The 26,731-nt window shown below is 35.5% G+C and overlaps 2 protein-coding genes, 4 long non-coding RNA genes and 1 pseudogene across 9 annotated transcripts; 3 read left to right on the top strand and 4 right to left on the bottom strand.

Moving 5' to 3' along the window:
- Positions 1-684: 684 nt before the first annotated feature.
- Positions 685-1,744, bottom strand: LOC126624154 (uncharacterized). Its single transcript, XM_050293187.1, has one exon. The coding sequence runs from the start codon at positions 1,539-1,541 to the stop codon at positions 1,104-1,106; it is 438 nt and encodes a 145-aa protein (XP_050149144.1). The 5' UTR covers positions 1,542-1,744; the 3' UTR covers positions 685-1,103.
- A 2,334-nt stretch (positions 1,745-4,078) lies between these two features.
- On the bottom strand, positions 4,079-5,682 carry LOC126623862 (uncharacterized). The gene is made up of 2 exons (XR_007623912.1): positions 5,345-5,682; positions 4,079-4,990 (listed from the first exon to the last, which is right to left on the bottom strand). It is a non-coding gene; the product is annotated as an uncharacterized LOC126623862 (long non-coding RNA).
- On the top strand, positions 4,143-10,214 carry LOC126623859 (2-succinylbenzoate--CoA ligase, chloroplastic/peroxisomal-like; annotated as a pseudogene).
- LOC126623860 (uncharacterized) lies at positions 9,845-11,715 on the bottom strand. The gene is made up of 3 exons (XR_007623909.1): positions 11,466-11,715; positions 11,199-11,382; positions 9,845-9,993 (listed from the first exon to the last, which is right to left on the bottom strand). It is a non-coding gene; the product is annotated as an uncharacterized LOC126623860 (long non-coding RNA).
- Positions 11,716-11,737: 22 nt separating this feature from the next.
- Positions 11,738-12,309, top strand: LOC126623863 (uncharacterized). The gene is made up of 2 exons (XR_007623913.1): positions 11,738-11,899; positions 12,012-12,309. It is a non-coding gene; the product is annotated as an uncharacterized LOC126623863 (long non-coding RNA).
- Positions 12,191-25,558, bottom strand: LOC126623858 (WPP domain-associated protein-like). 3 transcript variants are annotated; one of them, XM_050292841.1, is made up of 6 exons: positions 25,247-25,558; positions 14,375-16,800; positions 13,781-13,907; positions 13,254-13,355; positions 12,761-12,837; positions 12,191-12,616 (listed from the first exon to the last, which is right to left on the bottom strand). In XM_050292841.1, exons 2-5 carry the CDS (start codon positions 16,717-16,719, stop codon positions 12,778-12,780), a joined length of 2,634 nt encoding a protein of 877 aa, XP_050148798.1. In that variant the 5' UTR covers positions 16,720-16,800; positions 25,247-25,558; the 3' UTR covers positions 12,191-12,616; positions 12,761-12,777. The 3 variants fall into 3 exon arrangements, with proteins under 3 accessions (XP_050148798.1, XP_050148799.1, XP_050148797.1); XM_050292842.1 differs by lacking the exon at positions 25,247-25,558 and adding an exon at positions 17,245-17,523 and having other exon boundaries at positions 12,191-12,660; XM_050292840.1 differs by lacking the exon at positions 25,247-25,558 and adding an exon at positions 17,245-17,522.
- LOC126623861 (uncharacterized) lies at positions 20,244-22,119 on the top strand. Of its 2 annotated transcripts, XR_007623911.1 has the most exons (5): positions 20,244-20,452; positions 20,536-20,689; positions 20,781-20,926; positions 21,038-21,104; positions 21,929-22,119. It is a non-coding gene; the product is annotated as an uncharacterized LOC126623861 (long non-coding RNA). The 2 variants fall into 2 exon arrangements; XR_007623910.1 differs by lacking the exon at positions 20,781-20,926.
- Positions 25,559-26,731: the final 1,173 nt, after the last annotated feature.

Below are 26,731 nucleotides of genomic sequence, written 5' to 3'. Positions count from 1 at the left end.
TATTCAACTATTGAGAATGTAAATACTACTAGACTAAGAGCTAATTAATGAGAAGATAAATATTACTAAATTGAATCCGATTCTTGTTCAAAGATCCGACTCAAGTAACCGTGTTCTTTATCATCATCTTCACTTTGATTGTCGATGCCGTCACCCACAAGCTAACCCAAAGTCAACCATGTGCTGTGAGCTGGACTAAATGCTCACCAACCGATAATTAATTTTAGCAGGAGGATTCTCGGATCATCTTTGTGAGAATTTTGGGATTCTTCAATCACATTCGTTCATCATATATCGTGCAGTCAAAAATCATTATAAATTTTTTTATTTAAAATTGAATATAAACAGTAACTAACAAAAACTGATAACACGATGTACGATGAACGGATGTAATTGGAAGATCCCAGATCCTCTCTTTTAATTTTACTCTATTTTTGGCATTCCTTTGTGACAAATTAATCCTTACTTATTCCTCCATATATCTCACATAATAAAAGCTATATCGATACATTACAACCTACATCTAACTATAACACTTAAATCTTGAAATAGTATGAAATAATATTTATCTGAGTGGTTCAAAAAATTAATGGTTTAGATTTTACATATAGAGATTTAATGGATATTGCACATTTAGATCATGCATAAAACGAGCATCATTGAGTAGGACGTGTAACCATAATCTAAATTAAAAGCAACTCTAGGCATTGTTAATTAATTTGGAACCTCATTACAAGCATTAACATTAAAAGCACTAAGGCAAATTAACAAGGATCAAAGAAAAATAACTGGACATCTGCATCCTCTATCGCATATGATGCAACTCTTAAGTTTATTTACACGAAAAAAATAAAATTAAAGAGTATAAATCCAAAGAAGCATTAGGAGTCGTTTGAGAGTACTTTTAAAATAGTTGAAAGTGTTTTTGATGAAAATGTTTTTAGAACTAATCTTTAATCAAAATGCTGCTGAAAAGCACTTAGAAGAAAACATTTCAACCCAGTGTTTTTTCAATTCAAAAATATTTTCTCTAAAAACGCTTTCAGTCGTTTAAAAGCGGCTCCAAACTTATATGCCCTTAGGTATTACTTAATGTAATTACCTCAAGATGACGGTGATTCTGACGGTAAAGATTTATGCTTTCGGTACCTTAAGACGTAAACAAAAGCGGAGGCCACGAACAGAGCGACACCCGCAATCCCACAAACCAAGCTCGCCACCAGCAACACGTCCTCCACGTGATCTCTACGCCTCCCGCCGTCACGTGCCACCACGCCCTTCCACCACGACGCGTCGGCGTCGCTCGAGTTCATTGCCTTTGGCTTCGGCAGTGCTGCGTCCCCCGCCGCCGGAGAATTCTCTCCTCCTCCCCCGCCGAAGAACGACTTCTCATCCGCCGGCGACTTCGCGCTGGCCGGCGCCGGGTTCTGGTACACGAGGCCGTGATCAGACGGACGCAGCTCCCGCCCGTCAGATTCCATCGCCACCGCCATCAGAAACACCGCGATCGCTGCTACACCAACTTGGATGAAAAACGCCATTTCTCTCCCTCTCTGCCTCTGCCTCTTCCTCTGTCTCCAGAGGGCTCAGGTCCACCAACGGCGTCGTTTTATATGATTTTTTTTTTCTTTTTGTCTGGATTCAGAAATCTGTGTTTTGGTTGTCGTTTGTCGGAGACCAGTGACGACTGAGCAGTGGCTGCTCTCGCTCTCTGTCTCTCTCCACTGTATTGCAATATAGAATTCACAGAAGTCTATATAATGGACTTGAGTTGATTCAACGGTCATCGTTTGCTTTATTGTACTGTACTATTATCCATTCATAATATATAATTTCTCACACACCAACCTAAATCACTAGAAGTTTTTTCATTTTGTCGGAAACACGATTAATATATCAAATGTCATTATATAAGGAGTAATGATATTCATACTATATTTTTGTACCATATTTCTATATCATTTTGGATGATATCTGATGTGAACAGTCGTATCATTTAAATTAATCAAATTTTTAAATTTAGTTAAACATGGTATGAAAATGATTAATTCATGGTTTTATGCCCAATGAAAAATTTGCAAAACCCAAAGAAATGAAAGAGAAATACTCATAGTAAGCCACAATCATAATTTAATTAACTAGTTTTTCTTAATTATTAGTTTATTAACTAATGAACCAAATTTAATATGTGACTATCCACATCAAATGCCACATACATAAGATGATATGGAAATATGGTACAAAAACATAGTATGAATAACATTGCTCATATACAAGCGGATATTTTTTTTATACGTTATTAATTTTTTAACACAAGTATCTCATTACTTGTACAATAACAAAGGGTTTATCACCAATGTTCCGAACATATTGAAATCTCTCCTTAACATGCACCCTTTTACTCTTTTAGATTTTACACCCTGTAATAATAGAAGGGAGAAAAAGAACATGATTTCATTGGAACAGATTGTATTTGATGGGAAATCTTGTTCTTAATCACTTTTTGTGCTTGGCATTGGATTGGATGGCTCGCTAGACTCAAAAAACACTTATCAGATTGTTCACCGCGTCATTCATAGTCTCACAAAATCATGGGTTGCTTTACATCTCACCGAATCCCACACAACAACGTTTGCGGTAGGGGATACCTTAATTTGTGCTCTATCGATATCTTCAACTAGACTCACATTATGTTGGAGGAAGAAATAGAAGTGAACTACCAAGTTTTGTCCAAGTTGAACTCGAGAATGGACTAGTCGTGAATGAAATTATCACTTCCGATTCCCACCAATGCTAGGATAACAACACCTTATAAAAAAACTTGAATAATTCAAAAATTTAGCCTTCCATTGCTTTAACGTAACTTGACTCTTTTGAGTTACCAAATCCAATCCAAGAAACCATCCATAACGATCATGTAATATGTATGACATAAAAAAAAAAAAAAAAAAAAAAAAAGATGGCCGGGTGAAGCTTTTGCTTTGTATTTTTGTAAAGCTTGATAAAGAATGGTCATGGTTCATCCGTGATGCCAAAAGTAGTTTAGTTTGTCACATTTTACTTTATGGTACTATACGTGATTGGAAACAAAAAATGATATTTTTACTTTTTATCTGACAGAGATATGACTCACATGTATTGATAGATCTTACCTTTATTAGAAAAATAGTACAAACGATGGTACAAATAGATTGTAAGTGTAACACTACTCGACTGGAAATGACTTAAATTGGGAGCATCATTTAGGAGCTTAACTTTTTTTATTTATTTTTAACATGGGCTTAACTTTGGGTCTAAGTTGCTTCTGCTTCATTCTTTCTCTTTTCTTCTTTAACTTCGATGACAAAGAAGAAAAAGAAGGAAAATCAAATTTAACTGTAGACATTGACGGCGATAAGTAACCTTTGCACAAAATGCACATGAGATTTTTAAGCTGAGAAGAACTATCATGCACATGAAATTTTCTCAGCGCTTGATTTTTAATCTAATCATGTATTGTTGCGTGAGAAAGATAAAACATTTGACCATCAAACATGACATTACAATAAGTGATTGATTTAAGATATTATTAACATAATATCTTAGCTGGTGGGAGTTTTTCGTGACTTAGCTATTATATACTTTTTACTATTCTCATTAACAACATTTAACCAACCCGGTAACCATATGAATTATGGGTCTTGAACAGTGATTCGATTGATGATAAAGAAAGAGAATTCTTGGTTCAGTTCTCCACCTTAACAACAGAAAAAAATGATTGATCAAATTCTATTTCAGAAAATAGCATACATCCATGCATTTCTTTTTTACATTTACTATTGCTAGTCTTGGTGTCGATCTTTAGCCATTAGATCTTTGGCTCAGATCCTTATTTATAAATTAAGGATAAGGAGAAGATAGTTCCAGTAAAAAATTTAAGAAAACCCTTGGCTTGGACATTGCAAGGAAAGGAAATGGCATTTATCTCCGCTTATTTATCTTTTGTTTTGATTCTAGTCAAATATAAAACTATTGATTCATTCTATATCATACCGTTTCAATTTGGATTGAAAAAACAAATAAATAAAGAAGAGTTAAGTAAAACAGTCGCCTAGTCAAAGGCCAAAGTTCTTTTAGTCTGCACCCAAACGTAATGCTTATGCTTGCATTTTTTTTTTAAATAGATCACGACAGTCTATTTTTATAGGACCGGAAAGACTTATAAAGACATTTTAGCCTTTCTTTAGCTACCATTGTAGGATTCACTAGTTTTAGAAATCAAACATAAGACGTGCAATGTGGAATACAAGTCTAATATTCGTCTCCAACCACTGAATCATTCCGTGATGGTTTATGCTTATGTATGAAGTCGTTGGTCGTGACATGTATATGTCCACGTGTTGGGACAAGATAAGATAACTTGAAAATCCAGTCGTCCAATGGGGATTTGGATCCCCTCCTGAGCTAATGGAGAGGATCCTCCTGACCAAGTGTTATGGGTCATTGAATTTTCATCCAACGGCTATAATTATTATAACTTTAAAATGACTCATCTATTTGTAGTCGTTGGATAAAAATCCAACGGCCCATAACACTTGATCAGGAGGATCTTATCCATTAGCTCAGGATCCAAATCCGTCCAATGGCATTCTGCTCTGAGCTCCCTCTCTCGCCGCGCTCTTTCTTGCAAACGGAACACTCAGAGCTCGGTAGAGCACCTGCAGCTGCAGAGAGCTTCACAAAAATAACAGGACTTTTAGTAAATTCCTAGTTTACTCCCCATAGAAATGGGTAATTACTCAGAGGCCCACATTCGCCAATGCCTGACCCTCCTATATCTACTCTCCGGCGCAATTCCGCGGTCACGATCACCGGCAACCGGCAAAAGACCGGCGAGGAATTCGTGGGTGGTGTCATATATCTGGCCCAAGGCCTGCTCCAACTCGGCCTATGTTCCGGCGACGTCATTTCCATTGCTGCCTTCAACAGGTGCTGCTTCACTTGTACAATGCTTTTCAAAGACAATAAACCAAGGACTTGTTGAGGATTTCTTCCAAATGAACAGCTTCTGCCCATAATTTTACTAAAAGCGTAACAAATTACTATGTGAAAGTCCTAGGATGGATACTAACTTAATCTATAAATTTCAACTTAACACTAATGCAAATTATGGTTTAAATTAATCAGTTATGCAAACATAATCTTACACAAATATTCAGTACGAATATAAAGAGCACACACACGATGTAGGATTTTATGAGGCAAAACCCACCACTGGGAAAATCCTCAGGCTACCAAACCAGGAAGCACTAAGAAAGAAAGAATACATAAAGACTTACAAAACTCATCAACTAGACACTCATACCAGTTGGCAGCTTTGTCTCCGCGCTTTGCTACTCGATCTTTCTTCAGTCTTCGAGTTGAAGTGGCACGGCACTAACGCAGCCGTCAATCACCTTTCTCTCGAACTTTGCAAGATGCTAACTCGATCATGCAGAATGTTTATATGATGAAGTGTTTGTTTGAAAAACAATCAATTACGAAAATCACAAGGCACATTCCCATAATTGATATTCAATTTGAAACCTCAAAGAAATCAGCATGAAAAAAAATATTTTCTCTTAAAAACCCATGCTGTTGGAACCACAATATAACAGCAGTATTCAAATTATTTTTCCACGCACAAAAAAACTAAAGCTGGTGCTTCTAAAAATTCTTTTCAATGAAATCAGTTTTCATGCATATATGGCTCACTTTGAGCACGTCCCTGACTTCCCATATAAATACAAAAAGCACCGCACCAATTTCTTATCTGATAAGAACTACAATGCAATCCATGTAGTTGGATAACTCCACCAACATGCAATCAGATAAATCCCATGCAAACAGATAAGTCCTACCAACATGCAAACACCTAAGTTTGAAAACACGGTTTGATAGACGGGATAATTCATTCTAGAGAAATAAAACCCACACTGTCCTATCCCTAATACAATAACATGTGATATAGATGAATGTAGTTGGATGCATGCAAACGTACCTGAATGAGTATCGCGTTTCGGTAACATCTTCGCATCGAAAGTGTGAGAAACCTCCCTAGACTTAAACTATTACAATTGAAAATATGTAACAAGTCTAAGCTATTACAGACTCAAGCATTTTGTCAGGGATTGCCAATTTTACCCTAACACTATGAATTCATAAGGACTATTTGGTATTATATTTGAAATTTTTTATCATTTCTCAAAACATTTCTTAAGAATATTTCTTGAAAATATTTTTTTTAAAACTCAAAAACTTGATTGGTTTACGATTTAAAAATTATAAATCTTACGACTTAAACTAGATAAAGAGATCTAAAAAGAGGAGATCGCAGGAGAGGAAGAAAGAGGAGAGAGGAGGAAAGAAAGTAAGAGATAATTGAAGGAAAGAGAAAAAAGAGAGAGGGTCGGACGAGATAGATAGAAAGATGAGTGAGAAAAAGAAATGAAAGAATGAAGATAGCGGATTGGAGAAGAGAAAAAAAAAGTAAAAAATAAAAAAAGAGAGAAAGAAGAAAAAAGAGAGATAAATTTGGAGTGAGATGGGAGGATGGAGAGAAAAGAAATGAGTGAGTTTAAGTTTAAAAACTCTAAAAACTCACTTTTTATGTTTTTAGAGAATAGACTATATGTTTTAGTTAGTCTTAAATTCAATTTTTGAAAATAGTTATACCAAACAAGTTTTTAAAGCCTAAAACTTGAAAATTGTTTTTTAGTTTAAAAAGTTAGGTTCAAGTAGAATACTAAATAGACCCTAAGTTTCATGAAAAAACACTTTTGCTCATAACTTTGCTAGAAGCATAACAAAAAATTTCACTAGAATTTATCAAGTTTCCTGAAAAAGCACTTCTGCTCGTAGCCCTACTGAAGCGTAACAATTTTTTAACTAGAATTCTTAGGGCCTGTTTGGTACCATACTTGAATTCAATTTTTTAAACTCAAAAATAATTTTCAAGTTTTAAGCCTTAAAAACTTATTTGTAGGGACTGTTTTAAAAAACTGAACTAAAACTAACTCAAAAATATAGTCTATTCTCTAAAAACATAAAAAAAAAAAAAAAGGAGTTTTTAGAGTTTTTAAAACTTAAACTCACTCATTTCTTTACTCTCCCTTCTCTCCTCTCACTCCAAATCTATCTCTCTCTCTCTTTTCTTCTTTTCTTCTCTTTTTTTTTGTACCTTTTTCGTCTCTCCTCCAATCCGCTTTCTTCATTCTCTCAGTTCATTCTCTCACTCATCTTCCTCTCTATCTCGTCCGATCCTCTCTTCTTTCTCTTTTTTTTTCAATCATCTTTTATTTTCTTCCCTTCTCTCTCCTCTTTCTCTCTTTCGTGCGACAATTTCTTTTTAAATCTCTTTGTCTAGTTTAAATCGTAAGATTTAAAATTTTTAAATCGCAAACTAATCAAGTTTTTTAGTCTTAAAAAAATTGTTTTCAAGAAATGTTCTTAAGAAATGTTTTGAGAAATAATAAAAAATTTCAAATAAGATATCAATCAGGCCCTTAGGTTTCTTTAAAAAGCACTTATGCTCATAACGCTACTAGAAGCGTAACAAATTTTTTTACTAACATTCAAATGCTTCCTAAGAAAGCACTTCCAAGCATAACTTTACTAGAAGCATAAAAAAAAAATTTCTTAATGTCCAAATGCTACTTGAAAAAGCACTTGCACTCATAACTTTACTAAATTGATGCTTCTAAAGAAAGCACAAAAAAGTGCTTTTAAAAATCTATAAACTCTTTTTTGTTATTTCTACCTATCATGTCGTAAGCGCTTTGATTATCTGAAAGCACTTTTAGCCATTCTAAACCATGGATAAGTACTAATATTTGGTTGTTTATGATTAGTGAATTGTATTCGGAGTGGTTACTAGCCATTGCAGATGTTGGTGCCATAGCTGCTCCTCTTAATTACCGATGGGTACGTAAGTAAACTTTGAAACCATACTTTTGTCAATTACTTTTCTGTAACCAAATCTGACGCAACATTTTTTTAATTTGTGCTTTCACCCCCTGCAGAGCTATGAAGAAGCACTTTTGGCAATGGAAGTAGTGAGGCCAGCAATGTTGGTGACTGATGATAGCTGCATCCCTTGGTACTCAAAGCTTCAACTCCGCGATGTATGTACCTTCTCTGAGGTGGCATGTTTCGTTGGATTCGCCTTCCTCGGATGTCGTAAGGGCTTCGAATAATCGTATGTAGTTTCTAAGACATGAATTTTACGTTCAGAAAATTGTAACAAAAACCAGTTGGTTTAATGTGTTAATCTGCATTCTTTGTTTGGCCAGTGATAACTAATGAATCGATTAAAAAGAACTCCGTTGGGGCTGGGCCGCTGGGCCGACGTTGAATTACTCCTGGGCGCCTGAGGGGGCTGTGATCATGTGCTTCACTTCTGGTATGATCTCTACTCTCTCTTTCTTTGTCCTCAAAAGGTTCTAAAATTGTTCTTGTTACATAGGAACCTCTGGAAGGCCAAAGGGAGTTAACCTAAGCCACTCGGCTTTTATCATACAGTCCCCATCGAAAATCGCCATTGTTGGCTACGGTGAGGATTATGTATGCATGTCTTCTTCTTGTAGTTTGCGTGGAGAACGCTCAAATTAGATTTTCGCATGAAAGCAGGGGTTGAACGAGATTCAGATCGTGAAATTGAACGAGTTCATAACATTTAATGGTGTGGATATTTGTAGGTTTATTTGCACGCTGCTCCGCTGTGCCACATTGGTGGTTTGTCATCTGCCCTGGCAATGCTGATGGTGGGAGCGTGCCATGTCTTGATGCCCAAGTTTGAGGCTAAATCCGCCCTCGAATCCATAGAGCTACATAGCGTGACTTCTCTGATCACCGTTCCGGCAATGATGGCCAATTTGGTTTCTAGATTCAGGTAAATGACGACCCTTTTTTTGTATCACACGCATGAAAGAACGAATTTTTCTGTCTTTCATATGCAGTGCACACATGAGTCTTGAACTGTTGTTTTTCGAAGTTCATGTTCCGAAATCTGTCGGGGAGAAGGAAACATGGAAAGGGATAGATAGTGTGAAGAAGGTATTAAATGGAGGTGGAGGCTTGTCAATTGAGCTGACCAAAGCTGCCATTAAATTGTTCCCAAAAGCTAAGCTTCTCTCAGCTTATGGTAATAAGTCTCTCTTTATCCCAGCAGGTTCCCTCGCTCATATACTTAGTGCTCGTTTGGCGCCTAGGATTGAATTTGATTGGATAACTCAGGAATGACGGAGACATGCTCGTCGTTAACCTTCATGACTCTGTACGAACCAACTGCTGACACCGCCGGCCAGCCGCTAAGAATGGTTCAACAAGGAAGAGGTGTTTATGTTGGGAAGCCTTCTCCTCACGTAGAACTGAAGATCTCAGTTGACGGCTCTTCTCGTGTGGGGAGGATTTTAACTAGAGGCCAGCATGTCATGCTCGGATATTGGCATGGAAGTCCACCAAATGCGTCAGTTTCCGGTGATAAAGAATGGTTTGACGCCGGTGACATTGGATCCACTGATGACTCAGGTAATGTATGGCTAATCGGACGAGCAAATGGTCGGATCAAAAGTGGAGGGGAGAACATTTACCCTGAAGAGATACGAGAGTTTCAAAGTTACATATAACTGGAGCATAAAATCTAGATTTTTTTGTCACGGATTTACCGATTTAGAAAAGTATATTTACTTATTTCATTAATTATCTCCAATCTGTAGGTGGAGCGCACCCTGTTACAACCAGAGGCGGAGCCACAGTGGGGTCAATGGGGTTGCACGACCCCTTGGAAGCCATGGAAATAACCTTAGAGGTCCCTTGGAGCTGCTGGTGCGACCCCTTGGAGCTGCTGGTGCGACCTCTTGGAGCTGCACACCACGTGTTCGATGAAATGTCTAAAAGAAGAAAAAGACTTCGGTTGCAGGTTGAAGAAGAAGGAAGGGCGCGCGCGCGAGAAGAAAAAGACTTCGGTTGCAGGTTCTGTGTAGAGTTTTGTTGTGTGCACCTCGTTACAGTGGCGAAGCCAGGATTTCTCGGGGGGGGAGGAGCGAACTTAAAAAAATGCAAGGTTAAAGAAAAATGGCAACAACTAAATCTTTTTATATAGTAATGTCTTCCATAATTAATCAATACAAACAAATTACAATTGTTGCCGGCGAGGTTTCATGTCATGAAAACGTCGCATAATAGGCTCATTATCATTCATAATTTCATTCAAAATGTGGCTTATTACCAATAAGTTTAGTTAAAGATGACTTTTGACATGCCAATTTATCTATATGTACAATTATACATACACATGATTCTTCTAATTCCCAACAATTCGTATCAATAATTTCATAATTTGTATTAAATAACTATGACATGAATAATCAATAACCATATCATTTGATTCACATAATTAAGGTAGGGATTATGCATTTAAGAATTAAAAAAATTACCTTTAAATAGTGATTGGAGCCGGCTCAATCTCTCAGAGGAGAGGAGAGTGGCTCACTGGCTTGTGGAACAGAAATTAAAGAGGACTTTGTGGCTTTGGCTTGGCTGCTGGAGTTTGAGGAGCAACTTGGCTGAGATGGATGGTGGCTCGCTCTGTGTGTGTGTGTGTTGATTATTGGTGAAGAAGACAGAATAGAAGGATAGAAAAGAGTAAAGGGTGTGCAGTGTGCAGATGGGGTGTGTGTGGGGGGTACAGACAAAAGAAGAAAGCTAGGGTTTCATTGGGGTGACACGCGGAAGCGGTCCCCTACCCCATTATAATTTTTTTTTTTAAATTCAACTATCAAAACGGCGCCGTTTTGATTTAGTTTTTTAAATTTTTTTTTACCAGGTCCAAAACGGCGTCGTTTTGGCCTGGTTTTTTTTTTTTTTTAAATTAGAATGCAATCTGCACTGCAGATTGCCCAGAAAACCCAGAAAAACAGAGGGCTCTGCCTCTGCGTGAACCATTATTTTCCGGCGAGGCGCGCGAGGGGAGTGGCGAAGACCTGGGGTCTAGTGGTGTTTCCCGACGAGGGGAGTGGCGGCCGCCACTGCCTCGTTAGTTTCATAGTTGTAAGCCTGGCTCTTTCCTTATCATACTGTTCGTACTTGCAAAGTTTGCATTTTTTTTCAATTTGAGATCTAAGATTACATTGATGCTGATTAGTTGTGGTATTTTTGGTTGTCAGGGAAAGTGAAGGCACATTTTAGTATGGTAACTATCGGCGAGAGGCTGATGACTTGCACTCTGTGGTCGAATACTTCTCTAGGGCGAAACGTGCACCCAGGGCAATTCTTGGACACAGTAAAGGTAACGTTGGATTGTTTTGCACAATCGTTGTGTGAGATTTTACTCTCATAAAATAGAGGACAAGGATTTCCTTCTAACTGCAAGAAGGAAGGATGCCCGCAATGTCAAAATCAAGAGGACCAAGGATGCTATCAAGTTCAAGGTTCGGTGCTCCAAGTACCTTTACACACTTTGTGTGTTTGATTCCGAGAAGGCCGACAAGTTGAAGCAATCTCTTCCTCCATGTTTGAACGTTCAGGACCTTTGAACAAGGATTTTGGAGTAGCTGGTCGCGCTATCCTACCAAGACCCGATGAAATGACGATATGCATGCCGTTTCTGTTAAAAAAAAATTTCACGCTGCGCGCGCTATCCTTATTGACCCCCCAAACATTATTTCCTGGATCCGCCACTGGTTACAACATCCAGGGGTCACCGGCGTTGTTGTCTTCGGAATTCCGGATGCTCGTCTAACCGAGATGGTTGTTGCTTGTGTTCAAATAAGAGAAGATTGTCAGTGGCTGAATACAAGCATCAAACACTCGGTCTCAAAACAAAGCCTCACATCTCCAGTGAGATTCTTTGCCAATATTGTAAACAAAAGAATTTGACGGGGTAAGGAGCCAAGTAGTGTTCTCAAATTTCTCGTTCTTGCTTCGTGCGGAAAATTTTGTACATGTGTGCACTTACCATAAAATGCTTAACAATTTTCTTATGATCTTTGCAGGTTTAAGATACCAAAAATATTCATTCTATGGAAGAAGCCATTTCCGGCAACTACGACTGGAAAAATCAGAAGAGACCAAGTCCGAGAAGAAGCTGTATTTCATCTGCAACAATTGAATAGCAATCTATGATTCTATTTTTCAACAATGAAGAAAAAAGTTCGATTTTTCGGTTCCGATGTCGTTTTAATTAATTAATTTATTTTATGAAAGAGAGTTTTAGTTTTACAACAGAAAGCGCAGCTGAAACAAACATGTAGTATTGCTATGGCACACATACAAAACAAGCTCTAAACCTAAGTGAACTCTAAAACAACTTCTTCCAACCATGGAAGGAGGAGGAACTAGCGGTCAACTCCAGACGACGTTTTACCTCGGCTCCTAGACAAAAAGAACTGAGTAAAAACTGTACTTCACAAAAACCAAGCTCCCTATTTCCGCATTGCCCGTATTGGTTGCGAACCATTTCACATCTCATTCCTTTGTCAAATTTTGCTTCTGCAACATGTCTATCATATGGGATTATATCTCTTATGGCTCATCAACTTTTTCTTGGATGGCTGTTTTGACAAATGTGATGAATTGCCTGACAACTACTCTGCTGACACTGCGTCACACGAAAGATGCATTGCGAGACCATTAAGAGTATACCTAACAGTCTCAAATAAGTAAAATTTAAACATATTTATAGGAGTTACGTGACATGGTGAGCTGTTGTAGAAAGATGAAACCATTAAAGTGGAAACCTTACCAAGGCAAAGGGGTGCATCAAGCTGCTTTAGTTTCTCCAGTTAATTCTCTCCTTAACAGCTTCAAAATTTCAGTTATCTGCAAACGCAAGAGAAAAATACTTGGTCAATATACAAATGTTCTTTCCGCGCATCAAAGCATTCACCACACTAGATCTTCTGAACCAAAAACTTATTGCAGATAAGAACGTATTCCAACTAATTCCTACAAAATATATAAGGGCCTATTTGCAGAAGTGCTTTTGTTAGAAGCACTACATTTTTATTATAATTCAGAATCAATTAATGTTTTTATTAACTGTCATGCTTGGAGTAAATTTCTGTCATTCCCGCCAATTTTAATAGATATTAAAACCGACATCAGTCTTTTTTTCAAACACGGGCATCCGATATTTCCAGACATCAACGCATTCATCTTTTACACTGGTTCCTCTGAAATCTAGAAGGCATATAGAGCTAACATGAACAACAAATGAATAGAAGAAAGCATCTTACTCCAGGATAATGCTTCAAAACTGGTGAATAATGATCAAGGGCAATGTGTATTTTTTCAACAAGGCTCAATAGAGTCTCCACCTTATCCCCCAAAAGATCAACCTGAAAATCAATGATAAAAACTCCATTATAGAAGGTATTGATAAAAATAAATCGTAATGCTCGTTTTTAGTATATTTTAATGATCTAGGGCACACAAACTACAAAAGCTATGTTTGATTCATAATCATAATTTCATAAACAATATACTAAAAATATATAATTCATTTTCTTACATTACAATGCTACAGCATAACATTGTGAAATGGAAGTCATATCAGAGTCAGTAATGGAAGATAACTTCCAATCATATTTACACTGTTCCGTCATCCAGCAGGGCATCTCAAACAGCTTCTCCCACATGTATATGCATTATGCAAGCATCAATTCAATTCCATGGGTTTTATAGCACGAAATATAATATGAGGCCAAAACATCAAGTTGGAAAATATCAATGCACAACGCTGATCTGATTTGAATTCACATACCTCAGCTTCGGCCTTTTCCAGGTCAGAACATTTCTTTTCAAGTCTCTGCTGGTACAGCAACCCTCTTCTTACAATGACATTAGCTTTTTGTTTAAGAAAGCACAATTGATAACTCAAATTCTTCAACCTGGAAACAAGGCCAGAGGCACATTAGCTTTTTGCTTAAGCAAAGAGTAATATATGGAAGTCCTTGATCTCTTCACCTAAGTAATGATTTAAACAATTATCGAGAAGAAATCACATTAACACTATTAAAGGTGTTTTCTTTAAGATCATTGTACTCCAAAAACTAGAACTGATGAGGCTAAGTTAACACTAACTAATGATATTATCTAGGTAAAAAAGGTTAGTCTGACACATAACATTTCTACCTCGCACAAACCTCTTTCCAGGCACTTAAAAATACAACAAAATCATTTCAACTTACATGCATACACATGAGGTTTCTGAATGGAGAAACACATCCCATTAGATTAACAAACATCACTCGTCCCAAGAATCATATAAGAATGTGGAAGCAAATCTATACACAGAACTAGCGCGCAAAAAGCATTTACAGGAAGCAATAAAAGATAAAAATAACTGAGGAAGTACCTTGAACATTTCCCTGAAATATCTTGTGTTACTCTACATTCAAATTCAGCAACCACTTTCGATATATGCACAGCCATTGATTCCAATTGTTGCTTGTGCTCCCTTTCTTTTGCTTCAAACAAAGAAACAACATTTTGCTTCTCTTGGTTAGCATCAAGAAGCTTTCTCCTCTCTTCGCGCAACTCTTTCATTGCTAGTTCAAGCTTCTGATCTAGCTTGCACACGTCAGCCTTATATCTTTCATTTTGCTCCAATGCATCAATTAAGTGCTGCTTGGTTGCCTTTGACTCTTCAATGCTGTCAGAAATCAATTTCAGTAGCCGACATGTCTCGTCCTTTAAATTATGTAGCTCCTGAGCGGCTAATTCATATCGCTCCCTTTCGTTTTCCAATGCAGCTGTTGCATCATGAGCCAACTGCTCCTTCTCTTCTGACAGAGATGCTATTTCTGTCTTTAATCTCTCTTTGTTCGCAACCTCAACTTCAAATTGTTTCTCTTTTTCTAGTTTTTCCATCTCAAGCGAAACCCGGAGTTCATTTTCTTCTCTATATTTCACGTTCAGGTTCTTGAGATTTTGCTCAGCATCTTTCATGGCTTCTTGGAATACAAGTACAAAATGTTCTTGCATGATAGTGTACTCCATATTCAAATCTTCAATTTCAGATTGGCTAGCAGGTTGAGCACTGTGGGAAGCTTCTTTAAGTATACTTTTGTTAATTTGTTGTATATAAATATTTTCCACAAGCGACTCTTCAGCAATGCTTTTAATTTGATCCATCATTTCCCTGAGAATACAAGCATATGTATCTTCAACAATTAAAGCTTCAATGTCCGCATCTTCTACAGCTGATTTAAGATTTGCAGTTGTTTTTAACAACTTTGCCTCAGCCATGGAGTGTTCTGACATTTTCTCAGCAGCTTCAGAAACTTGAAGTGAAAGACACTTAACTTCCCTTTCCTTATTTGCAAGCAAATCTCTGAGGTGGTGGTTTTCTGAAATGAGTAATTCCAGTCTCTCTTTCAAACTGCTAAGACTTTCTTCATTATTACCACATGTAGCAACTTCCTCCTTTTCAACAAGAACTTCATCTAATTTGGTAATAACCTCGGAGATTCTCCTACGCAACATGTCAAACTCCTTGCTTTTCTTTGATGGCAAAGAGGATCCCTTTTCTTTAAAAAAATCTCTCATCAGGCTGTAAATTTGCTCAGTCAAATCCAGCACATCAGACTCATGACTTCTCTTCAATTTAGTCAAATAGCTTTTCAATTCATCTGTTGACATATGCGTAAGCAGGTTGACATCCACTTCCCAAAGAGATGATGATGTTGATGTTGATGTTGATGTTGATGTTGATGTTGAGTTTGATGAAGATATCAATGATAATGACGGCGATGATTTAAGATTGTTCAAAAATCTGTGGTGTGAACGGTCACCCTTCTTATGATTATTACTCTCTTCATCTACTACCAAGGACCCGTGAGAAGATAGGTGCCCAATGTCAGAAACAGATAGTGATTTAGAAATGGTATCTAATTCCTCACGTAAACTTGATATCTCTTCCATCCTTCCATGCCAGTTCAAATTCTTATTGCCATAAAACCGGTCCCGATTTTTTTCTTCAATACTCCAAATACAATTCCTCATCACCAGTGCTTCTATTTCTGCTTTAAAATCCTGCTCCTGCTGCCATTCACAGACTGATGCCTTTGCCGAGCTAACCATTTCTTCCACCTGTTGAAAGACAGTTTCAACTGTGTCTTTCAGGCTATCGAACAATCTATCCACATCAATCCATCTGTGAGATACATCACCCAAGCCCAACAACTGAGAACCAGAACCAATCCTCTTGATTGAACTACACCCTCTAATTCTATCAATTTCATTCTTGAGCTTGTTGAACTGCTCTTTAGTTGTTCCTCTTACGATGCCCCAAGATTTTTCTATGCCATCATGCTCTACGACAGCTTCAAGAAAGTTAGGACACACGCCACCTCTGGCACCTTTTTTAATAAATCTGTCTTCAGTAACTTTTGATTCTCGCTCCATGGGTAAGAATTCGTTTTCATCACCACCCACGCTGTGAACATGTAACATTTCCTTCAGCTTAGTCACCTCTAGTTCTTTCTGAGCAATTTTCTCTGCTGCTTCTTGTGTTACCGCATTAACGATCCCCTTGATGACCGAGTCACTCACCACCCTCGATATGGTCAACCGGTCATTGATTTCTTCCAAATAAGAATCCAAATCCTGGAGAAGGCCAAGATCCGGATTATCATTTTCTTTCACGCCATTGCTAAGCTGCACCAAATCTCCATTGCATGATTCAACACAGTTACTCATGACTTCTAAAATCTCCCTAACTTCTTAGGTTCTTCGCAAGTATAAAAACGAACATCAGCACCAATATGCAGACCCGTTGAACTGCAAAAGTTTAAAAAGAAAAAAATTAGGAAAAATCACAATTAAAAAAGGCCCAGGAACTATAATCTTGTCGACTCAACTAAATTTCATGAAAACGTGAATCAAATTACAAAGGAACCTGCTCAAGTGCTAATAAAAATGGAAGAAAACAAAATATGCAACAGTATCAAGTCATTTAAAAAGAATGCAGAAAACAAATATACACATACATACATATAATATAGATATATATATATAAGTATATAGTCTCTGAAATTTTTTTCATTTCTACTAGTACATAAGTTAAGCAACCAAAAAATGCAATGCCAAATTCAAATTATTTTATATTTCCACTTTCTTGCATTTTCTCGCCAACCAAACAGAGCTTCCACGAAAACAGCTCCAGAACACCAAAATTAAAAATCCAAAATTCCTAAAAATGGAACCACAAAAAAAGCTACTTACCAGTGAAGAAGCTGAATCCACTGCTGATACTGTGTGAAAATCCCGCGACGAGTGTGAATTTTGGGAAAAGCTGCTTGCTTTCGTCGGAACGGAAACTTTTCCAATTTTGTGGTCTGGATTTTTAGGGTTTATGGAGAAAGAGAAGTTATGGCCTTTGGGGTGGATTTGGTGAGCGGGAGAGGGATTTGCCGCCGTTGTGCGCCAGAATTATGACTGTTGACCCAGCTTTGAACTTGGTGCGTATACTTGTGACGTGACGTAAGCGTACGGTCAATTTGTTCTCATTGGGCAGCCTCTCCAACTTTACTTTTTTTTTTCTCTTTCTTTTCTCATTAGTCCGTATTTCTTTTCAACTTTTGGTTGAGATCTCGTACTTTTTTTATTAAGGTTAATTTTAGTTAAATTAGAACAATGATTTTTCAACTAAAAATTTATTATCATTGATCTTTCAACTCTTCAAAACGTGCGGACCATCATCAACTAAAAATTCATTACCATTGGTCATTCAACTCTTCAAAACGTGCGGACCATCCTCAACTAAAAATTCATTACCATTGGTCCCTCAACTTTAATCTAACTAGATAAATAGTCCCTCAACTTTAATTCAATCGGAGCAATGGTCCCACATATTTAACTCCATTGTAGAAATAGTTCTTCCAACATAAATCATTTTGACAAAATTCTGATGAAGTTGACAAAAATGACTATAGCTACTCGCTTTGATGAGTTAAGGGACCCCAATTATAGTAATGGTCATTCCAACATAACTCATTTTGACAAATTTTTTACAAAGTTGACGAAAATGATCATAGCTACACATTTTGATGAGTTGAGGGACAAATGGTAATGAATTTTTTGTTGAGAAACCATTGCTCCATTTTGATTAAAGTTGAGGGACCATTGCTATAACTTACTCAAGGAATTATATAGTATGGTCAATAGTTTATATTTTGCTCATCTTAAATTGCTTTTAAAATGTTTAAAAATGTTTTTAAAGAAAATGTTTTTAAAATCAATTTTTAGTAAAAATCTAAGTGAATCTTGAAAAAAATTTAAGGTGCTTTCCAACTATATTTTTTTCTCTTCTTTTCTCATTAGCCCATATTTCTTTTCAACTTTTGGTTGAGACCCCATACTTCTTGATTAAGGAATTATATAGTATGACTGATAGTTTAGATTTTGCTCGTCTGAAATTGCTTTTAAAATGTTTAAAAGTACTTTTGAATAAAATATTTTTGAAACCAATATTTAGTAAAAATCTAAGTGGCTCTTGAAAAAAATTTAAAGTGTTTTCCAACTGCATTTTTTTATCTTCTTTTCTCATTAATCCATATTTCTTTTCAACTTTTGGTTGAGACCTAATACTTCTTGATTAGGAATTATATACTATGACCAATAGTTTAGATTTTGCTCGTCTAAATTGTTTTTAAAATGTTTAAAAACACTTTTGAAGAAAATATTTTTGAAACCAATATTTAGTAAAAATCTAAGTGGCTCTTGAAAAAAATTTAAAGTGTTTTCCAACTGCATTTTTTTATCTTCTTTTCTCATTAATCCATATTTCTTTTCAACTTTTGGTTGAGACCTAATACTTCTTGATTAGGAATTCTATAGTATGACCAATAGTTTAGATTTTGCTCGTCCAAAATTGTTTTTAAAATGTTTAAAAATGCTTTTGAAGAATTTTCTTTTTTTGAAACCAATCTTTAGTTAAAATCTAAGTGGCTCTTGAAAAAAAAAATTAAAGTGCTTTCCAACTGTAATTTTTTTCTCTTCTTTTCTCATCAGTCCATAATTCTTTTCAACTTTTGGTTGAGACCTCATACTTCTTGACTAATGAATTATATAGTATGACCAATAGCTTAGATTTTGTTCGTCTGAAATTACTTTTAAAATGTTTAGAAACGCTTTTGAATAATGTTTTTGAAACCAATCATTAGTAAAAATCTAAGTGCCTCGGGAAAAAAAAATTAAAGTGCTTTCCAACTGTGTTTTTTTCCCCTTCTTTTCTTGTTACTCCATATTTCTTTTCAACTTTTGGTTGAGACCCCATACTTCTTGATTAAGGAATTATATAGTATGACCAATAGTATAGATTTTGCTCGTCTGAAATTGTTTTTAAAATGTTTAAACACGCTTCCGAATAATGTTTTTGAAAACAATCTTTAATAAAAATCTAAGTGGCTCTTGAAAAAAAATTTATATAAAACACACTATATATAATTTATATAAATTATGTTATATCAGTAAGAACTCTGACACGTGATTTGATAATTATTCTAGGCGACGTTGGTTCATGACATCTCGATATTCGTGCTAAGGAGTCATAGCACGGACCTTAGGTAAGTGGGCATTTTCCTTTTTATCGTATAAAATTGCTTTTAAAATGTTTAAAAACGCTTTTGAAGAAAATGTTTTTGAAACTAATCTTTAGTAAAACATAAGTGGCTCTTGAAAAAAAAAATTTAAGTGCTTTCCAACTGTAATTTTTTCTCTTCTTTTCTCATTAGTCCATATTTCTTTTCAACTTTTGGTTGAGACCCCATACTTCTTGATTAAGGAATTATATAGTATGATCAATAATATAGATTTTGCTCGTTTGAAATTGCTTTTAAAATGTTTAAAAACGTTTTTGAAGAAAATATTTTTGAAACCAATATTTAGTAAAAATCTTTGTGGCTCTTGAAAAAAAATTAAAGTGCTTTCCAACTGTATATTTTTCTCTTCTTTTCTCATTAGTCCATATTTCTTTTCAACTTTTGGTTGAGACCCCATACTTCTTGATTAAGGAATTATATAGTATGACCAACAGTTTAGATTTTGCTTGTCACAGCCCGTCCCGAGATTCTATTTATCGAGGTTGTGAAATGACGAAATTGTCCTTGACGGATGCTAAGGTATGTGTGTGGCATATTATCGAATAATGCATATTTTCCTAAGTTTGGAAAATTTTGAAATGGATTAAAAATTATTTGCAATTTGTGTGGTTAGGGAAAGAAGTTGGACTTGTTTTGGGATGGACCACACACACACACGGGATACCCTCACCCCGTACCCTCTCTCTCTCCTCTTCTTGGTTCACTCTCACTCTCTCCCTCACGAAACTGTACGGACCGACCCAAAAACCCTTGAAATTTCATGGATCGAAGTGGAGATTAGCACCATCGCGTTCATGAGTGCCCTACGAACTCAAAGGTCCCATTTTCAAGTAAGGTTTTCCTCATTTTCAAGTCGAAATCACAAGCACCGAGTTTGGCACTATTCATGAACTTTGTATTGGTTCGTTTTTAGGACAATCCAAGCTCATAGTGAGCTTTAGGAAGTTCCCACGAAGCTCGGGGACGTTTGTTTGGAAGTTTTAGACGTTGGGAAACCCTAGTTCGAAGGTGGCCGGTTTTGGTGAAATTTCCCGACGTGATTTCGAAGGATTTGGAGATTTTTAAAGGTATAGCCTTCTTCCTCTCGTAATTTGTGAAGTTTTGGTGAAAATTTCATGAAAAATGGTTGAGAATCGAGCGAGAAAAGACCGATTACAGGTCTGCCCAGTTTCCGGCGCCGGCGAGTTTTCCCAGCGACTGGAGGTAGGGGATGATGCGCTTGGACACGTGCCTATTCTGACGCGTGGGGGCGCGTGCAGCCTCGAAATTTTTTTCTAAAAATATGTCTACGTCCGTGACGTCGAGTAGGTCACTGTGGTATATTCATATACCCAAATTGGGCACCGTATGAGAAGTTATTACGAATTGTCGGTTATATGCTTTAATTAACGTTTTTATAGTTGTTTCGCATATAGGTGATACCTATCCCGAGGACGAGCGCATCCAGGGACGTCATGGGGGTTACGACCCTTCGACTTATCAGTGAGTGGGCAGTTATTTATGTTATTACTTATATACTATTGAATTTCCCATAAATTGAATTTAAATGAAAGTATGTTTTTAAAATGCCATGCATGCACATTATGAATTATATGAATTAGCAATTGATGCATATATATATGAAATGGTGCTGTGGACGCACAGGTGAGTATCAGGTGAGTTTTATGTTATTCATATGATTTATTGTTGATGTGAATCGTGTTGAGAGCTCATAACCTGCACCCCTGGTGTTAGTGCTTATAATATTCACCCGCACCGCACGCTCACCTTGGATCTAAGTAGGTGCATGTCTTACAGACCATGAGAGGGTTCCGACATGCTAGTCGTACAGATCAGTAGAGGTGGTTCCGACTGGTAGGTGACCTTAGATTATGTGCACAGATGATTGATGAGAGAAGCATTAGAGCGTATTATTACACCATTCTTGTCGTACAGACTACTTCAGGTAGTTCCGACTTATGTGCAGAGTAGTGTCGTACAGGTCACCGTGGTGACTCCGGTTGGTTTGGATATTGAGATATGGAATTAACCGTACAAGACCAACTGCAGGGTCTCCGGTTGATTCATTATGTCACCTGTTATATTGATGCATTCTTAATCTGTTATTGACATTTATGGCATGGCATATTTTATGGGTTTTGATAAAGAATTGTGATTTGAGATATATGAAAATTATATGCATATTACGTTATTTTCTGGGAAAGTATACATGTTTTACAGCGAGGGGTTAGAAATGTTTTAAATGAAATGTTTTTGAAAAACTTTGGTTTTACTGACCCATTCAATTTTGTTTTCCGCCCCTCTAGGTTCTAGTTAGCAGCGTTGGTGGCCCACAAGGATTCCCACGGCGTACTGACAGACTACATAAATGTAGGACTCACCTGCGGGTGTTGTAATTTAGTTATGGTCCTACTTGACTGCACCTAGTACTTATGCTCTGAATTTGTATGTTTCACACTTAAACTTACTCTAGTATGTTAGTTGGATATTATTGCTAGTAGTTAGTTTTTATTCCTTCGTATTTCTCTTATCTTTTGCTTCCGCATCGCACTTTTGGTTACATCACGCTCACGTGACGGCCAGCACGCCTTGATTCTAGGATCAGGGTGTGTCATTGCTTGTTTGAAATTGCTTTTAAAATGTTTAAAAATGCTTTTGAAGAAAATGTTTTTAAAACCAATTTTTAGTAAAAATATAAGTGGCTCTTAAAACAAATTTAAAGTGCTTTCCAACTATAATTTTTCCTCTTCTTTTCTCATTAGTCCATATTTCTTTTCAACTTTTGGTTGAGACCCCATACTTCTTGATTAAGGAATTATATAGTATGACCAATAGTTTAGATTTTACTCGTCTGAAATTGCTTTTAAAATGTTTATAAACATTTTTGAATAAAATGTCGTTGAAACCAATTTTTAATAAAAATCTAAGTGGCTCTTGAAAAAAATTTAAAGTGTTTCCCAACTGTATTTTTTTCTCTTCTTTTCTCTTTAGTCCATATTTCTTTTCAACTTTTGGATGAGACCTCATATTTCTTGATTAAGGAATTATATAGTATGACCAAGAATTTAGATTTTGCTCGTCTAAAATTGCTTTTAAAATGTTTAAAAATGCTTTTGAAGAACATATTTTTGAAATCATATTATTAAAAATCTAAGTGGCTCTTGAAAGAAATTTAAAGTACTTTCCAACTATATTTTTTTCTCTTCTTTTCTCATTAGTCCATATTTCTTTTCAACTTTTGGTTGAGACCCCATACTTATTGATTAAGGAATTATATAGTATAACCAATAGTTTAGATTTTGCTCGTTTGAAATTGCTTTTAAAATGTTTAAAAATGTTTGAAGAAAATGTTTTTAAAATCAATCTTTAGTAAAAATCCAAGTGGCTCTTGAAATAAATTTAAAGTGCTTTTGGAATACAAAATTAATTTTTCTAAAAGCGCTTTTAATCATTTTAAAAGCACTTTCAAACGAGCCTTAGATGTTGGATCCTTGGATTTTAATAAAAAAGAAGCTAAACTCTGAATAAACACTTAAAGTGCTTCTAAAAAGCATTTTTCAAGTTCTATTTTGAACCCATTATCACTTTTAACTTTTTTTTTGGTCAAATATGATCAAAAGTGCTTGTGATAATTTGAAAGCACTCTAAAACTCACATCTCAACAACATGATCAATTAACGCTAATAACATGAAATAATAGAATAGAGGCATATAAGTAAAACAACATCTGGGCTTAAATCCGATACAAAATCTAGCACACCAGATCGATAAAGTATCATTGATCTTATAAAAAATTGTCTAATTGATTGGTTTACATATTCAGATGAAGTTCATCTAATTTTCTGCATTTAATATGTTTGCGTTCTAGTTCAAATTGTCTTTGAAATTGGTATAACTTCTCATGTTTATCTTTGATGTTGAAAATCAATTGAATTGATCTCTAGTTTGTCCACTATCAATCATTATGTTCATTCCGTGAAAAATCTATGTGAAATGGAAAAGTAAATTGAGGGGTTGATTGGACAAAAATACGGTTAATTTAACTGAGACTTTTTCCCGGAATCACTATTATGATTGATGGTAGACAAACTTGATGATCATTTGTTGCGATTTTCAATCTCAATGAACAAAATGAGACCTTATACTAATTTCAAAAATCATTTTAACTAAAAAGCGTAATATATTTGGACAGATGACTGCTTGTTAGTTGTATTGGGCAAATTCAAAAGTAATTGGGTCCTATTACTTTTGTACCTCTCCAACTGTACTTTTCTTTCTTATTTTCTCATTAGTCCATATTTCTTTTCGACTTTTGGATGAGACCATACTTCTTGATTAAGAAATTATATAGTATGACCAATAGTTTAGATTTTGCTCGTTTGAAATTGCTTTTAAAATTTAAAAATGATTTTTAAGAAAATGTTTTTAAACCAATCTTTAGTAAAAATCTAAGTGGCTCTTAAAAAAAAAATTAAAATACTTTTGGAATCTAAAATCAATTTTGACTAAAACGCTTTTAATCATTTTAAAAGCACTTGAAAATGAGTCCTGGCTGTTGGATCCTTGAATTTTAATAAAAATGCAGTAAAATTCTGAAAGAACAATTAAAGTGCTTCTAAAAAGCACTTTTCAAGTTTTAGTTTGAACCCATAATCATTTTTAACTTTTTTTTGTCAAATATGATCAAAAGCACTTGTGATAATTTGAAAGCACTCAACTCACATCTCAACAACATTATCAATTAACGCTAACAACATCTAGGCTCAAATCCGGTACAAAATCTAGCACACCAGACGGATAAAGTATCATTGATCTTATAAGAACTGAATACGATCCAATATTTCACGAATATTCACAGCCATTGATTCCAATTGTTGCTTGTGCTCCCTTTCTTTTGCTTCAAACAAAGAAAAAACATTATACTTCTCTTGGTTAGCACCAAGAAGCATTCTCCTCTCTTCGCACAACTCTTTCATTTTCTCAGCAGCTTCAGAAACTTGAAGTGAAAGACACTGAACTTCCCTATTCTTATTTGCAAGCAAATCTCTGAGGTGGCGGTTTTCTGAAATGAGTAATTCCAGTCTCTCCATAACTTCTTAGGTTCTGAAATGAATAACCACCAACAATATATAATCCCCAGAAAGTATCACTTTGTCCGCAACAAATACCAATACAATATGCAGACCCGTTGAACTGCAAAAGTTCAAAAAAAATTAGGAAAAATCACAATTACAAAGGCCCCGGAACTATAATCTTGTCGACTCAACTAAATTTCATGAAAACGTGAATCAAATTACAAAGGAACCTGCTCAAGTGCTAATAAAAATGGAAGAAAACAAAAGATGTAACAGTATCAAGTCATTTAAAAAGAATGCAGAAAACAAATATACACATACATACATATGTGTATAGTCTCTGAAATTATTTTCTTTTGTACTAGTACATAAGTTATAAAGCAACCAAAAAATGCAATACCCAATTCAAATTATTTATATTTCCACTTTCTTGCATTTTCTCGCCAACCAAACAGAGCTTCCACGAAACAGCTCCAGAACACCAAAAAAATAATTAAAAATTAAAAATCCAAAATTCCTAAAAATGGAACCACAAAAAAAGCTACTTACCGGTGAAGAAGCTGAATCCACTGCTGATGCTGTTTGAATATTCCGCGACGACTGTGAATTATGGGAAAAGCTGCTTGCTTTCGTCGGAACGGAAACTTTTCCAATTTTGTGGTCTGGATTTTTAGGGTTTATGGAGAAAGAGAAGTTCTGGGCTTTGGGGAGGATTTGGTGAGCGGGAGAGGGAGGGTATCCAGCTTTGAAGTTGGTGCGTAAATTTGTGACGTGACGTGACGTAAGCGTACGGTCAATTTGTTCTCATTGGGCAGCCTATCCAACTACCCTTTTTCTCTTCTTTTCTCGTTAGTCCATATTTCTTTTCAACTTTTGGTTCAGGCCTCGTACTTTTTAATTAAGAAATTATATAGTATGACCAATAATTTAGATTTTGCTCGTCTGAAATTACTTTTAAAATGTTTAAAAACGAATTTAAAGAAAATATTTTTAAAACTAATATTTAATAAAAATCTAAGTAGCTCTTGAAAAAAAATTGTAGTGTTTTTCAACTGTATTTTTTTCTATTTTTTTTCTCATTAGTCCATATTTCTTTTCAACTTTTGGTTAAGACCCCATACTTCTTGATTAAGGAATTATATAGTATGACCGATAATTTAGATTTTGCTCGTTTGAAATTGTTTTTAAAATGTTTAAAAACACATTTAAATAAAATGTTTTTGAAACTAGTCTTTAGTAAAAATCTAAGTGGCTCTTGAAAAAAATTTAAAGTGCTTTCCAAGAGTTTTTTTTTTTCTTTTCTTTTCTCATTAGTCCGTATTTCTTTTCAACTTTTGGTTGAGACCCCATACTTCTTGATTAAGGAATTATATAGTATGACCGATAGTTTAGATTTTGCTCATCTGAAATTGTTTTTAAAATGTCTAAAAACGCTTTTGAAGAAAATGTTTTTGAAACCAGTCTTTACTAAAAATCTAAGTGGCTCTTGAAAAAAATTTAAAGTGTTTTCCAACTGTATTTTTTTTCTCTTTTTCTCATTAGTCCATATTTCTTTTCATTTTTTGGTTGAGACCTCATACTTCCTGATTAAGGAATTTTATACTATGACCAATAGTTTACATTTTGCTTGTCTGAAATTGCTTTTAAAATGTTTAAAAACGCTTTTGAAATCAATATTTAGTAAAACAAATCTAAGTGGCTCTTGAAACAAAATTAAAGTGCTTTCCAACTGCATTTTTTTCTCTTCTTTTCTCATTAGTCCATATTTCTTTCCAACTTTTGGTTGAGACCTCATACTTCTTGATTAAGGAATTATATAGTATGACCGATAGTTTAGATTTTGCTCGTCTGAAATTGCTTTTAAAATGTTTAAAAATGCTTTTGAAGAAAATATTTTCGAAACTAATCTTTAGTAAGAATCTAAGTGGCTCTTGAAAAAATTTAAAGTGCTTTCCAACAGTATTTTTTTCTCTTCTTTTCTCATTAGTCCATATTTCTTTTAAACTTTTGGTTGAGATCTCATACTTCTTGATT

This window comes from Malus sylvestris, chromosome 5 (assembly GCF_916048215.2).
Source record: "Malus sylvestris chromosome 5, drMalSylv7.2, whole genome shotgun sequence".
Classification (NCBI taxonomy): Eukaryota; Viridiplantae; Streptophyta; class Magnoliopsida; order Rosales; family Rosaceae; genus Malus; species Malus sylvestris.
This window is presented reverse-complemented; position numbering and strand designations above follow the sequence as displayed.

What these genes read in the sequence shown, in the direction of transcription:
- LOC126623858 (XM_050292841.1), bottom strand. Translation starts at nt 16,719, where the DNA reads ATGAGTAACTGTGTTGAATCATGCAATGGAGATTTGGTGCAGCTTAGC. An exon ending in ATTTCAGGGAAATGTTCAAG is followed by an intron (nt 13,908 to 14,374) that starts GTACTTCCTCAG and finishes CCTTGTTTCCAG; the next exon opens with GTTGAAGAATTTGAGTTATC. An exon ending in TGGAAAAGGCCGAAGCTGAG is followed by an intron (nt 13,356 to 13,780) that starts GTATGTGAATTC and finishes ATTGATTTTCAG; the next exon opens with GTTGATCTTTTGGGGGATAA.
- LOC126624154 (XM_050293187.1), bottom strand. Translation starts at nt 1,541, where the DNA reads ATGGCGTTTTTCATCCAAGTTGGTGTAGCAGCGATCGCGGTGTTTCTG.